General features: G+C 40.7%; 1 protein-coding gene across 2 annotated transcripts in view; it reads left to right on the forward strand.

Annotated features, from left to right (window-relative positions):
• The first annotated feature begins 1,573 nt into the window (after positions 1 to 1,573).
• The window catches only part of mtor (mechanistic target of rapamycin kinase), an 85,170-nt gene continuing 71,504 nt past the window's right edge, over positions 1,574 to 15,239 (forward strand). The window contains exons 1-18 of one of the 2 annotated variants that reach the window (XM_022753140.1): positions 1,574 to 1,694; positions 2,158 to 2,300; positions 2,573 to 2,681; positions 2,832 to 3,064; positions 3,676 to 3,876; positions 3,994 to 4,128; positions 4,210 to 4,485; positions 5,283 to 5,445; positions 5,680 to 5,863; positions 6,520 to 6,648; positions 6,912 to 7,156; positions 8,178 to 8,387; positions 8,825 to 9,030; positions 9,568 to 9,690; positions 9,864 to 9,947; positions 10,847 to 10,939; positions 11,539 to 11,673; positions 12,473 to 12,602. In XM_022753140.1, coding sequence (XP_022608861.1) covers positions 2,172 to 2,300; positions 2,573 to 2,681; positions 2,832 to 3,064; positions 3,676 to 3,876; positions 3,994 to 4,128; positions 4,210 to 4,485; positions 5,283 to 5,445; positions 5,680 to 5,863; positions 6,520 to 6,648; positions 6,912 to 7,156; positions 8,178 to 8,387; positions 8,825 to 9,030; positions 9,568 to 9,690; positions 9,864 to 9,947; positions 10,847 to 10,939; positions 11,539 to 11,673; positions 12,473 to 12,602 — 2,785 coding nt within the window. In that variant the 5' untranslated portion in view covers positions 1,574 to 1,694; positions 2,158 to 2,171. Of the gene's footprint in view, positions 1,695 to 2,157; positions 2,301 to 2,572; positions 2,682 to 2,831; positions 3,065 to 3,675; positions 3,877 to 3,993; positions 4,129 to 4,209; positions 4,486 to 5,282; positions 5,446 to 5,679; positions 5,864 to 6,519; positions 6,649 to 6,911; positions 7,157 to 8,177; positions 8,388 to 8,824; positions 9,031 to 9,567; positions 9,691 to 9,863; positions 9,948 to 10,846; positions 10,940 to 11,538; positions 11,674 to 12,472; positions 12,603 to 15,239 lie in introns of those variants that run through there. The other variant, XM_022753142.1, reaches the window with a different exon arrangement.

Genomic DNA, 15,239 nt, shown 5'->3' on the forward strand with positions numbered 1-15,239 from the left:
GCACAACCTTCAGGTTTAGTATTGCCTGTAATGCTGCATTCATCCAGCAGTTATTATATGTATTAGAAAACCTACAGACCGATTCACATTGGTTTCTGTGAAAAGGCATTGCAGTGTTCGGAACAGCTGCAGCGTCTGGAACAGCAGTCCATTGATTGGCATCCGTTACTGTGTTGTTGGTTGAATCGAGCAGATTAATGGGAAGGGCGGGAACTGACGTGTTTTCTTCAGCTTTGTCTGTCTTTTTCTCTGCACGTTCGGAGTAATACGCGACGAGTTTCCTGACACCTTTAGTGACTAAAATGCCAACAACCCAACCGAGAGTTAGCATGTTTCAGTTTTTTGTTTTTGTTTTAGAACTTCTGCTCTTCCACAGTTTCTTTAACAGTTGCAGCTGAATTGAGCGAAAATCTTTGGTCTGGTTTTACTGATACTGTCGACTGTGACGTATTAGAGGAACGTTCAAAGGCATCAAGTCGCGTAGTGACGTCACAGTGACGCCATTCCGAGATATACGGAATCCGGGAAGAGACGGGGGGGCGGGCGAAGTTTTTGCCTGATCAAAAATTAGCTTGACTTTTAAAAAATACACTTTAGGGTGGTGTGTGAGGGATTATTCATTTATAGAAGTTATACGAGTAAAATGAACATTTTCCTCTCGACATATTATACTTTTATTCTTCTCTGGAAAGTCTTACAAATACAAATACTGAAGTGAAGTTTTTTCTCTCTAACATCTTAACTGGAAATAGATGTCTCACATAACAGAGAAATCATTATACAGGACAAAAATATACAGATAAAGCAGTCATTAATACATACAAAACAAAATTTGAGCCAGGGGGAATGAACTAAACAATCAGCAAATTGATAATATATAATTCTTTCTTTTTTAAATTATTATAATTGTTATTGAAGATACCAAACAGCAGGCTACATTTGCCCAGTGCAGAGAAAAGTCGGTCAATATTATCAACAATATATCGGGAAATATCTTTCCATCTTTTATTTATGAGTGTATGGACATTATTGCCAGAGCAGGTGTAGCATTGTTTCCGGGTACTTTTCACACAGCGAACATATTTCTTATTTAAACTTGATAAGATGATGATTCACAAGGTAAAGGTTGAGGGCAAAGCGTCGGTAAGCAAGAATTCCTGAAGGAATAGTGTCCATAACCATGGTATACTCTTTTGGGGTCAAGAAATTCAGAGTAGCTCAATAACTCCATTAATATGTAACAATTGGTTTACTAGAATTATATTATTGTTAAACCAGTTAGGATAAGATAAGGATTTATTTTTGAACATTTTGCTGACTTTTCCCATTTTTACCCCCAAATAAAACACCTATGCGGGAGAAATTATGTTTGTAGATTAATGGCCAAGCATTTGTCTGTGGAAGATAAGGGGAGTTTCTCTATTTTAAAATCGCACAAAAGTACAAATCCAATCATACTGAAGTTAGCTGTCAGTGCATCAAACCTGCACTCAACTACATGCGAGCTGCGTTTCGGCTGCGCAGCTCAGCGCTTGTGAAGTTTCCTGTGTGTGCCTTTCTGGAGTCGGTCCAAGTCAACAGAGACATACCCTAGCTAGTTAACCTAGACCTGTACTGTCCAGGTAGACTTACAATGAGAGATATTCTGCAAGCGCCGAATAACAATTAACTGGCCGATATATAAATATAAACACGTAAGTGATACAAAATGACTTTACTATCGGAGGGAAATTTGCTAGATAGCTTAACGTTAGCTAGCAGTAGCTAGCGTTTGCTAAAGAAAACCAGCATGATACACTTATGAGGTTCCAAATTAGCCTGCACCTGACTTATACCACTTGGACGTGTCAGTATTGCACTAACTGTGTAGACCATGTTAATTTTCCAGCTCAGTTTAATGTATTTGTGTTTTTTATATTGCTAACTAGCAAGGTTGACACAACCGTTAGCTAACCCTAGACACGTTAGCTAGCTTTACCGTGAGCTAACAACAACAACAACATTGACCTGGTGTGTTACCAAATCAATTCAACTATTCTCTCCTTCCAAGTATCGTGTGAACATCTGTTATTGGTGTATCTGTTGCCTTTGTATCCATAACTCAGAAGGTTGTAGTGACAGATTGTGTGTCTCCTTTATGTATTTGTCGTCTTGCAGACAAGGCCATCCAAATGGTGATCATGTCAGGCACAGCCACTGTGCTGCAGCAGTTTGTCAGTGGTCTGAAAAGTCGAAATGAAGACACCAGAGCAAAATCTGCCAAAGATCTGCAGCACTATGTGACTACAGAGCTGAGAGAGGTAACAACAGGCATAAACATGGACGCCATAGAAATCTGTCATGAAGATATGACTATATTCAGAAACACTGTGTACTAAATGAGTGTTGTTGCTACAAGAAATGTAGAGTGATCAGCTGCTTACACTGTTTCAGAAGTGAAATGGATCCACACTTCTCTGTGGTTGTTAATATTAGTTTTCTTTACTTAGACATACTCTGTTAAAGTTGCGATCACCAATTTTGACCTTCCTCCTTGCTGGTTTTTGTTATACTGGTTTTGTGCCTTCCACAGTTAAGCCAAGATGAAGCCACTACATTCTATGATGAGTTAAACCATCACATATTTGAACTGGTATCCAGTTCTGATGTGAATGAGAAGAAAGGAGGCATTCTCGCCATTGGTAAGTTGTCAATACAGTCAAGCCCGTTTTTAAAGTTTACATTTAACTTTAATTTATGAAATTAGCTTGAAATAACTTATTGTCTTTGTTTATATCACATGAAATATAACAGTATACACAGTGTATATGTAAAACTATAATTTGTTCCAGTGAGTCTGATTGGAGTCGAGGGAGGCAATGCCACCAGGATCAGCCGTTTTGCCAACTACCTGCGCAACCTGCTCCCCTCCAGCGACCCAGTGGTCATGGAGATGGCCTCTAAAGCCATGGGCCACCTGTCTATGGCCGGGGACACCTTTACTGCGGAATATGTGGAGTTTGAGGTGAAAAGGGCCCTGGAGTGGCTGGGAGCAGACAGGAATGAAGGCAGACGCCATGCTGCAGTAAGTGACCTGCAGGCAGCTGGGACTATGTTTGTTGTTGAAATACCACTACTTCTTGTTGCTGCATATGTTTGCTGGAGATGAGGGCAGATGATCATTTGACTCAAGACTATTCCATTGCACCACTGTATTTTTATTTCTTACTTTTAGAAAGCTACACTAGGCTGATTTGTGATTAGTCTAGCTTTCCCTGGATAGAAACCGTACTCATTGCTGTTGAGGAGACAGTTTTTTTGTTTGTAAAATGAGCAATGTCCTTTGGGATTAAGGAGCTATTACTACTTTGTACATGTATATTCACTGTCCACAAATGATTTTTAAATACATGATTTTTGCAGAAAGATTCTGAATGTTTTAGCAGATGTTGTAGTGATTAGTAAAACATTTTGCACTCTTTGCACTCAACGGTGCAGCAGTGCACACAATTATATTTCCTGTTGCACATTTTATAGATTTTAGATTAAACATTAGATCCCTGGAATAACATGATAACTGCCTAGTTTTAATAATTTCTAAGTTAACTTGCTGTTTATTTACTCTGTAAAGAAGTAAAACATAACAGAGACAATTAATGATTAGACACAGAAATAACGGTTTTCTGCCTATTCCAGGTGTTGGTGTTGAGGGAGCTGGCTGTGAGCGCACCCACCTTCTTCTTTCAGCAAGTGCAGCCCTTCTTTGATAACATCTTTTACGCAGTATGGGATCCCAAGCAAGCCATCCGAGAAGGGGCTGTGTCTGCCCTGCGAGCCTGCCTCATCCTCACCACACAGAGGGAGACCAAGGAAATGCAGAAACCACAGTGGTACAAAGTAGGACATTCTTAATTTTTTTAAGAAGTTTTCTTCGTCAGTATATGTTGTACTTGCCAGGGGAAAACCTATGTCCTTGTGATAGACAGCATGAGTGTTTTTTATTTTCTGCAACAGCAAACTTTCGAGGAGGCAGAAAAAGGCTTTGATGAGACTTTGGCCAAAGAGAAAGGAATGAATCGTGACGACAGGGTCCACGGTGCTCTTCTGATCCTGAATGAGTTGGTTCGCATCAGCAGTATGGAAGGAGAGGTCAGTTCTGATTTCACTGTGGACACATTCCTCACATCCAAAAAACGAAACATTCCTCTCACCGCTTTACTTCTATGACAGCGCATGCGTGAGGAGATGGAGGAGATCACGCAGCAGCAGCTGGTCCATGATAAGTACTGCAAGGAACTGATGGGATTTGGAACCAAGCCCCGCCATATCACCCCCTTCACTAGCTTCCAGTCGGTGCAGCCACAGCAGTCAAACGCCCTCCTGGGCTTGTTGGGCTACAGCACGCCTCAGGGCTTCCTCAGCTTCGGAGCCACGCCGGTACCCGCCAAGACCTCACTGGTGGAGAGCCGATACTGCCGTGAGCTGATGGAGGAGCGATTCGACCAGGTAGATTTTACAGCAGGGGTCTGGCTACTCCAGGGGTGCAACAACTGTTTTCGCAAATAACCAGTTTAACAGCTCAAGAAACTGTTCATGGCTGTAATGGAACAACTCTTAAGATATATAATTTCTTTTATATTATTTTAAGCAAAAGCATGATCATGACGCTTCTTAAATGGACATCAAACCCTGCACAACTATGCATCTTATACCTGCTGTTCAGCTGCTGTTTTATTTCACTCCAGAATGAGCGCTAGGGTGAACTGGTTTTGGGTGCAGAGCAGTGCTGGAGTACATGATGATATTGAAGCTCAGTTTTTATTTGGACTGCCTATATGTTGCCTACAGGGAGAGCTAAGTTCTAGATTGCATACTTAATGTTAAGATTATCTGCAAGGATAAGTGAAGGTAGACTAAAGAATCTTTGACAAGAAATTGCTTTAGATAATATTTAGATTAGATAATATAGATATTTAGATAATTTTTTTTCAGCCCTAAATTTGTTCAGGATTTTCATCTACCCAGTAGCCCACCATATATGTCTTAGCATATGTGTATAAGCAATTATTATTATTAAGAAGCGTCCCTTACATTAAATCTAAGGGAGACAGTGTGTGGGAGTTTTCTCATTTTAAGATTTCTGATTTTATGTCAGAAGTAATGCCCCTTAGCTCCCACGGTAATTGCAGTGGGCTTGTGAAAATATTTAAAAAGTATGTCACAAGGTGAACAACACAAGGCCAGAGCTATTTTGAAGCACCAGATAATAGTTTACACAACCTTTCATTATGTTGTTTGTCCAGGTGTGTCGATGGGTGCTGAAATACAAGGCCAGTAAAAACCCTCTGATCCAGATGACCATCCTCAACCTGCTTCCACGCCTGGCTGCTTTCCAGCCACATACCTTTACAGGTGGGACCCATTCATGTTTGAATGTCGTCCATGATCCGGTTGAATCCATCTTTGGTAAATTAACTTGCAACCATTCATTCTTCCTATCAATGTATCTGCTGTTGATGCGTAAGAAATGTGAAGAGATCACGAGCATTACTTTTTGTTCTCCTCCGTCCTGATGTCAGTTGGCTTTTGTTGTAATAAATTGCTTGTAATTTCTCCCAGTCGGTTGATGTATGTGTTCTCCACAAAGCCCTACATCTGTGCTTAATCATTTGCTTTGTGGTTGCTCCATCCTCCGTGCAGACCAGTACCTGTCAGACACCATGGGCTACCTGCTGGGCTGTTTGAAGAAGGAGAAAGAGAGGACGGCTGCTTTCCAGGCCCTGGGGCTGCTGGTTGTGGCCGTCAGGGCAGAAATTCAGCCGTACCTCTCCAAGATCCTTGAGATCATCAAGGCGGCCCTGCCACCGAAGGACTTTGCGCACAAGTCAGTAATTATAAATATTATCTTGTCTCACAGTTTGTGTCAGAGTCTCTAGATACTAAATATTATGATACTTACTTCATATTTCTTCATATTCACATATTGATATGTCGTATCAGATCAGATTATCCTGTTGTATTTTAGTTCTTGGCTGTGTCAGAAATGTAAAATATACCCTACTTTCCTCTAACAATCCCACAATACAATACTCCATATTTTATAGATGCAAAGAATTACCATTGTCCGACTTCACGGCTGATGCAAAATGGCGATTAGTTAGTGTCTGAAATCTCAATTTACTGCTCACCGTTAACACTCATGACTCCCTAATGAGGAACTGATTTTGGACACAGCTACACAGATTTTGTTAATTTCTCTTGTCTCTTTAGTTTCTATTATCATTGCTGTTTCACATGTTTTAAGGATCATTCTGTTTTATAGATTTGGTTAGGTTGGATGAGACCCTCCCTAATCTCCAAGGGCTAAATTCATTCTCACTCTATTAATGAAAAATAGAAAACCACATCGAACATTTATATTCTGGGTAGTATCTGCTGTAGAGCTATTTAAAAATAATTTTTGGGATACTGTCCATGAAATGAAAAGAGACTCATCATTATAGTGTATGTTTTACACTTTCTGGTCTTCTGTGTGTGCAGGAGGCAGAAGACCATGCAGGTGGATGCCACAGTGTTCACCTGTATCAGCATGCTTTCCAGAGCCATGGGTCCCAGCATCCAGCCAGACATCAAGGAGCTGCTGGAGCCTATGCTGGCTGTGGGCCTGAGGTAAGACAGAATACATTTCACCACAGTGCTAAATAATTCAACTAACAAGGTTCTGCCTTTGCCTCCTGAACTTTTTGGGCTTGGTTTATACATGTAGCAAGATTTCAATCCAGAATTTGAATTATATTTGTTTATTTTACTTAGTCCTTATTTAACTTACAGTTATGTTTAAAGGTCTGTTTGTGCATAAACACACTTCCTCATCCTAATGTAAAGATGACAGCGATGATGAGGTGTTTGTCCACTTTGTCCTATTCACGTAGTCCTGCGCTGACAGCAGTGCTGTATGACCTGAGCCGCCAAATCCCCCAGCTGAAGAAGGACATTCAAGACGGTCTTCTGAAGATGCTTTCCCTCGTGTTGATGCACAAGCCGCTGCGTCACCCTGGCATGCCCAAAGGCCTGGCTCACCAGCTGGCCTCGCCAAGCCTCACCAACATCCCAGAGGCAAGCGACGTTGGCAGCATCACACTGGCCCTGCGCACACTGGGAAGCTTTGAATTTGAGGGTAAGTACCTTGAATAAGGCGCAGCTTCTGAAAAATAATGGGCTTAAAGTAGGGCTTTGTTCTTGTAATTTTTTTTTTCTCAAGAAACACACATAACACAAAACCCAAAGAATGAAAAAACATACGGACTCCCAATTTTGTACTAATGCAGCAAACGCCATTGATTAATCACACTTGTATTGTAAATTCGGTTCTGTCAGTAGAGAAAAATGACACATTTTCAAGCCCGGGTAGTGCCATTCCAGACTGAGAAGACCGTGCAGAAATAACTGATGGAGTTAATGCGTTGTTGCCTGCACACTGCACATTCAGTGAAGCTGGAAAGAAATATTGTGTTTTTAAATCGCAGGCATAAACCATCAGGTATAAGACTGAAGCCACTAAAGGTGAAGAAAACACTTCCAGCTGTTCTGTTGATTGGACTCACAGGACTTTAAACAGCATATCACTGGATCAAAATACTTAACAGTTCTATCTAATAGTCAATTGTATTCTTCTCTTTTTGTTTTTAACTCCCCTTTCACACTGAGTTATTGTCGCATTTTGGTGAAGTTTTATAAATGTATCAACAGAATCTGCGGTGCACTGGTGCGAGTGTTAACGTTTCTGTTCACTGCAGTGGCCGTCAACAACATATGTATTATAATTTGCAGTGACAAGGAATTGGGATAACGCAAATAAAATAACAAAATCTTAATATTGCTCAATATTTTCAAGCAGTACTCTTTATATACAGCAGCCTGGGGTGAAACAGTCACTTCTCAAAGTCTGCAGCACACCACCAGACTTCTTCAGAGTTTTAGTTTTCAAATCTCAAACATTTTGAAATGAGCCAAAGGACGACCCAAGTTATTGCTAATTGAAGCCTTATACATGCATTTCCAAAATGCAAAAACTACACCCAACATGTTTTGTGATTATCTGCATTAACGCCCTCAACTGCATCTGTCTAAACAGTAGTTTTAATGCCAAATCTCATAGTAGTTCACCCATTATTCTAACTCTTTATGTCTTTAACCAGGACACTCCCTCACCCAGTTTGTGCGCCACTGCGCCGATCACTTCCTGAATAGTGAACACAAGGAGATCCGGATGGAGGCAGCTCGGACCTGCTCACGTCTTCTTACCCCCTCCATCCACCTGATCAACGGCCATGTTGTCAGCCAGACAGCTGTGCAGGTTGTTGCAGATGTGCTCAGCAAGCTGCTGGTTGTTGGAATCACTGACCCAGGTAACGCATGAAAGAGGAGTGGAAGGGCAATCAGAGAGCGCAAGACCTCCACCAAGGCCGATCGAACAGCAGACACCGGACTTCAGAGAAAACAATTCAAAATTCATGGGAAATGATCCGGATATACACCATCCCTCCAGGAAGTCCGGTGCAAAGCAGTTCTGTACTTCTTGTGTAATCCTGTTTATAAACAGAGACAGGTGAAAACATAACCTTGGTGGAGATAATAAAAAAGCAGGAGAAAAGGGATAGTAGTGCCATGCGGATTTGATGAGTATTATTTAAAAAAAGAATTGTTAATACTATAGTATCGCTGAAAATGAGAACTCGATGTTGCAAGAATCAGCATTTCAGCATTTGTGACCTGCAGCAACGACCCATCATGATAAAGGTAATAAAAGAGTCACATTTATTTTTCTTGCCTCTGTTCCTCGCAGATCCAGATATTCGATACTGTGTGTTGGCATCTCTCGACGAGCGTTTTGACGCTCACCTCGCTCAGGCTGAGAACTTGCAGGCGCTGTTTGTCGCGCTGAACGATGAGGTGTTTGAGATCAGAGAGCTCGCCATCTGCACAATCGGACGCCTCAGCAGCATGAACCCTGCCTTTGTCATGCCCTTCCTACGCAAGATGCTCATCCAGGTAGGAGAGGCACAGTGGGTGGCACATATGAGCAGCACATATGCCATAATCACATCAATCAGTCTTCACATGCCTTCAGCATTAAATTCAAGGGTTTCTTGAGTAGTTCAAATCATGAAAACATTCCAAGACCTTGTTGAAATAATTTTTTTAATTAACAAATCAACATGGTTTCCATTTTGGTTATTATATTCCTGCAAGTGGAGAATATCTTCAATAAATTTTTAGATATTTTTTCTGTCTTATACATCTGTCAACACAAATATCTTATGCTTGAGAAAAGTCACTTGTTGTCTGTTGTTTCAATTAGATACCTACAGAGGGCAGAATAGGCCATGGTATTATTCACACCTTTAAAGTCCAAAGTATTCCTGTATAAGACTGTGGTTTCTTTGATGATGGTTTTAGGGAGTTACAGCACACAGACAGCTCCTGTAACACTATTATGTACACCATGAATTCACCTCATTAAGATTCATTCCAGATAAAGAGTAAGTGGCTGTTTTATGCTTCACTCTGTTTTGAATTTTGTCACAGATCTTAACAGAGCTGGAGCACAGTGGTGTCGGCAGGAACAAAGAGCAGAGTGCTCGTATGCTTGGCCATCTGGTGTCCAACGCCCCCCGCCTCATACGGCCGTATATGGAGCCCATCCTCAAGGTACAACTCTGTTATTCCTGCATTGTGAAGGTGTATAAATCTAAACATTCATATACTCAGACACCTCTCACTATGCTTCCCTCAGGCTGTTACCTGAGAGGAGCATGTGTATTCAGTATACTTTTCAGTGAAGGCTCAAGCCCATTACCACTCTACTTTTTTTACTTTTACAGGCTCTTATCCTCAAGCTGAAAGACCCAGACCCCAACCCTGGAGTAGTCATTAGTGTGCTTGCGACAATTGGCGAGTTGGCTCAGGTAAGACTGGACCGTTAGACTCCATTATGTTTCGTGAAGACAGTATTAGCATATATATTTCACATTGTTTTTACAGCTGCTGCAGAATGAAACTGAATAAACCTGAGGATTTGCTATCCTGTGCACATGATTACGTTGTTTGAGTCTCACAGTAACAGTAATGCAAACAATCTGGGCTTGTCCTTTTTCTGAATGTAGAGGATAGAGCCCTACCCATCGATGTGTGCCTTGCTCCATCCTGTCTAGGTGGTACGATGGTCCTCACAGAGGCGTCAGGAAAGCACAGTTAAAGGCAGGCAGACCCTGAAGTTCAGAGAGAGTGCAGGAGATGCTCAGGTAGACCAGGTGTTGACAGTTGGCTCAGTGCAGGACAAAGCAGAAGCGCAGCTGCTCAAGAACCAACAGGCGAAGACGCAGGAAAATGTAGGAAATATAGATGAAGGACATTGAATTCAATATTAACTCGGCGGCTTTGTGATAAAAGATGTATACAAGCAGAGAGCCCCTTTGTGTAGAATTCTTTGGTAAGTGCTAGTGCTGGTATCAAAAAAGACACTATAATAAATATTACAGACAGCAAAACATCCCTCTACCCTGACAAATCTGACTCAGGGACACTGAGAGCAATGGACTGAAAGCAGTAGGAACTTTCCACAACCAAAGAAAAACCTGCCTGCAGAATAATTTGAGAAATGCTTTAATAAGATCAAAATTCTACATAAAGGGCTATTGATTGATAAGGTCATATTAAACAGGGATGACTAGTCATTTTAATGTAAAACAGTGCACAAAGCAATTATTCATCCCCCTTTTAGATTTTCAGAAGATCCTATTGACAGGATATTGGACAGATTATGAGATTTCCACAGCTTTGATTGGTTCTGTGCCTGCTCTGTCAGGTGAGTGGCCTGGAGATGAGGAAGTGGATGGACGAACTTTTTCCTATCATCATGGACATGCTGCAAGACTCCTCCTCATTGGCCAAGCGACAGGTATGTGAAGAAAATGAATCAGCTTCATCTGGTTCTAATGTTTTTTTTGTTTTTTTTTACTCATCTCTCCTCAGCACTACTCCGGGTTCTGAAAAATATTTATTTCTTGGGTACAGTAAATACACATGTACTTCAGTAAACACAGCAGGATATCATTTCGGGAAAGAGTTTAAGTTAGTCAGAAAGCATTTCGAGAACATTGTGCTTCTGGTATTTCCCGTTTAAACAGAATTGTGTGCCAGAACTTAACAAAAGAAAAGGTCATTCAAAAGTATAACCGAATTACCTCTGCAGTATTATAATGGCAGATCAATAAGGGACTGGAAACTAGTTTAGAATTGTTGGCCGGGGCCAGCAAACAGGATTAATGCTTGTTATATTTATTTACACTTGTAATATAGAATAAGATGAACCCTTAAGAATATTATAAAATCAAAATATAGTTGTTATAATTGTTTTGTTGTTTGTTTAATAGATATTTTTTTATTACATGTTTGTAATGAAGCAATGTAAAGAAAAGCTGATTCTAAATGTTATGATTCATGTTTCTCTATCAATGGCTTTGATCAAAGAGAATCTTCCTCTTGATTTTCCACCAGGTGGCGCTGTGGACACTGGGCCAGCAGGTGGCTAGCACGGGCTACGTGGTGGAGCCTTACCGCAAGTACCCTTCCCTTCTGGAGGTGCTGCTCAACTTCCTCAAGACGGAACAAAACCAGGGGATCAGGAGAGAGGTATGCTCACAGTGACTCAGTATGAGGCCAGAAACCTTTTTACCTGTCAACACACACCAAACACGGAAAGGTCTGTTTAGACGTGTTGACTTTGACCAGTGAATTATAATCGCATGAATACGTACAGTATGAGGCCATGTGCATTTTTCCATATTTATCCGCAGTTATGTGGAACTTTTTTCCAAAGTCCTGAGCTGTGATGTAAGTGATAATTGTCATAATTTCTTCTCTCGCCTGTTACATTATGTGAGGCTCAGAGTGACTTGTCAGTGTGGTGTACGGCGCACGGATGCTAGCTCTGGTAACTCTTGCACTTTGTCTCCACTATCGAACTGATCTGAAATCCCTCCAGTATCACTTTAAACTTTAAACTTTATTAATGCAGGAATATCCCACATCCCGCAAGCATCAAATACTCAATATAAATCAGTTCCAGTGGGGACTCGGGGTCACATAAGGAAGTTTCATTACATTCAGAGATGCTTCTCAAACCACTCCTGCAACAGACTCCAACACCTCTGCTGCTGATGTTTTGACTTTATTTTTGTTTTCGTGTTGCAAATATTCCTCACTTTACCAATAAGTGGATAAATAACAGAGCATCAGAGCTGTAAGGAGACTGTAGTAACTGTTTAAGAGTTTCAAAAAAAGATTGCTAAATAGCTTGGCTTTGTTTTTTATTTGAATACTTAGATGATAATCAATCAAATGATTTTAAACATCAGTAGCCACATCAAAGTCGAGTGCAAGAGGCTGGTTGAAATTGCTAACTGTGTGCGTGCTGCGTGTCTCCCAACAGGCTATCCGTGTTCTGGGTCTTCTCGGTGCTCTGGACCCCTACAAGCATAAGGTGAACATCGGGATGATTGACCAATCCCGAGATGCCTCCGCTGTCTCACTCTCTGAGTCCAAGTCCAGTCAGGACTCAGGTAGGCTTGTGATCACTTCTTATTTGAGTTCCTTTAAGTTGCAGTATAGTAAGTATTGTAAAGAGTTTGTATGTAGAGGACTTGGTATTATTGTGGCCTTAGATAACTTCCATTCACCATTTGTTTTTTTGTTTTTTTTTTATAATATAAACACTCAGTCAGGAAATGCTCAAATCTGGCAGCAGGTAGCCCCCAGACAGAGACACATTTCTCCACTTCAAGGATTGTAAGGGAAACTTATTGGAACAAACAACTTCCGTCTTAAAGGTCACAAAACTTATGAAGTGGCAGTTGCCATTTTAGAAGATTTATAAAACGTAAATGTCATTCAGAAAAAGACGTCTGAGATGTAAAACAAGACATTTGCAGTTGGTCATAATTTGCTGCATCAATTATTCTGCAACATTTGGACTGATAATGTTCCAGCTACAGATTGTGTGTGTGTGTGTGTGTGTGTGTGTGTGTGTGTGTGTGTGTTTTTCTTTTTTCTTGTCAAGCTTATAAAAGGACATAGTGACGCAATCCAGCTAATGTGTACAGGAAAGATGTTCACAGATCATAATATTTTCTAAACCAGCTGTTTAGTGATAGAAGATGTATTCTTGAACTGAACAATATCAGTTAGTTATAAGTCAGTGCAGAGGAAAGAGCTGTGAGTAAAACACACCTTTGAAATCTTGAGCACATTTTTCCATTGGTCAGAACACGATCACTCGAGAGAGGAACTGAATACATCCTTTGATTATTTGCCTTGTTGAATCCGGCTCTTGTGAACTAATGAAATCCTCTCTGGCCAAAACCACTTATCATTTACAGTTTGGCTGTTATACATTGTATAAATCTACAGCTCATTATGAATAAACTGCAGAGAAATGATATGTCTATGTGCTCAAAACATTGGAATAGTAGAAGAGAAGATCAAATTTCTAAAAGCTAAATCTCCTGAATGAGGCCGATTAATTGGCTAGAGTCAAACTCTGAGATATTCAGACTTAAATCGGACTTATCACAGTTTTATAGACTGATTGTAAGTGATTTACATCACTGTTTCTATTTGGGAGAATTGATTTCGGATATGGTTCATATACACTTAAATGTAAAACCATATCAACTGAATCATTCATCATCTTATTGCTGGCAGACTCTGTTTTGTTAATATATTTGTTGTCACGAACCCTCAGAACAAAGCATGAAATTTATGTGACAAGAGGAACACTGAGTTTTTATTTTTTTTTACCTTGGCAGTGTCTGTATGGAAAGATGAATTTTTGTCCAAATACTGTCATTACTTAGTTAATACCAGGTTGTACATCTGGGTCATATTCTTTCCCACCAGTCTTCCTGCTGCGCTCACTTTTAACCCACTACATTAACTGTTACATACCAATGGCTACAAACACTGAATTCAGGTAGATAAACTATAAACACTCTCATAGTAATTTAGGAGCTTTTTACATGCCTTTACTTTGGACGGAGAATTTTAAATTGAATTGCAGCGCATAATGAAAAGTGTTGCTCCCTCAAAGGCTGTCGTCCTCTGGAGGGCTTGAAAATTCATAATGATGACAATAAAAATGCTAATCTGTCTGTAGTCATGTGGATCGTGTATGGAGAATGCAGGTCTCCACTTGTCCGATCCAGTCACATGTCTCAGTATGTGACCTTGGACAATATGGTAATAGTTTTACCAGTTTGTTCTCTGACTAAATGGACTGTGACCAGAACTGGAGGCCGTATATCTGTTGGCAGATTTGTCAGGGTCAGCGTCTGGAGCACTAGCATCTTTGACAGCATGTGTTTTGTTATGTGGGAGGCCATTGGCTGGGCCTATCTCCTCACCTGACTTCAAACAGGACCAATCACGTCACTACAGAACATCAGGGTCATAAAACTGATGAAATGATGTGTATTCCTTCTTAGTAGGTTGCTGTACTTACAGCTGTTATTATGGCGAGGAAACAATTCAGGTTTTTTTTTTTTCCCCCAACACAGCTGAAGCCTGAATTACTACAGTGCTGCTGCCTCACTTAGCTACACTGGTGCCTGTTTGTGGGTTGTAAAGATACAGATGTGTGGCCATCTATCACCATCATTAACCTAGACCTGGTGAAGGCTGGAATTAAAGATCCAGCAGAAAAGCTACCCTCTGTTACCTACAGGCCCCGTGCCAATCTGTACGTCTACAGCCCAGAGTCTGAGGGGAGACAGCTGGAGCAGCTGAAACTGTACTCCTGCAGAAGGCCAGTGAAACGCTGGATACCAGACATCTGTATTCTCACATGCCTTGTAAAACTCAGTAGCTCTGCATAGATAAATGGACAGACTGACCCCATTTGCATTGTCTGTCACAGAAAACATTAATAAAACTACTTATTTAAAAATTTAAATGTGTATTATAAATGTTAAAAAAAAAAGACCACCAGTGTTGCTTGGCTTATTTTAAGAAATGCAAGAAAGAAGAAAGAAATTCTGCTCTGTAAATCTGGGCGTGACTGCCAAAACCCTCATGCGGCTCCTTAGATTCTCCAGCACTTGAAGTGATGCTGAAACGGTGTAATACAGATGGCAGCAATATCTTAAATGTTGGGGTAAAAGCGAGATTTATCAAGCGCTCAGACCAAAAAAAAAAAAAAAAAG

The sequence above is a fragment of the Seriola dumerili genome, unplaced genomic scaffold, assembly GCF_002260705.1.
Source record: "Seriola dumerili isolate Sdu_G_001 unplaced genomic scaffold, Sdu_1.0 BDQW01000190.1, whole genome shotgun sequence".
NCBI lineage: Eukaryota > Metazoa > Chordata > Actinopteri > Carangiformes > Carangidae > Seriola > Seriola dumerili.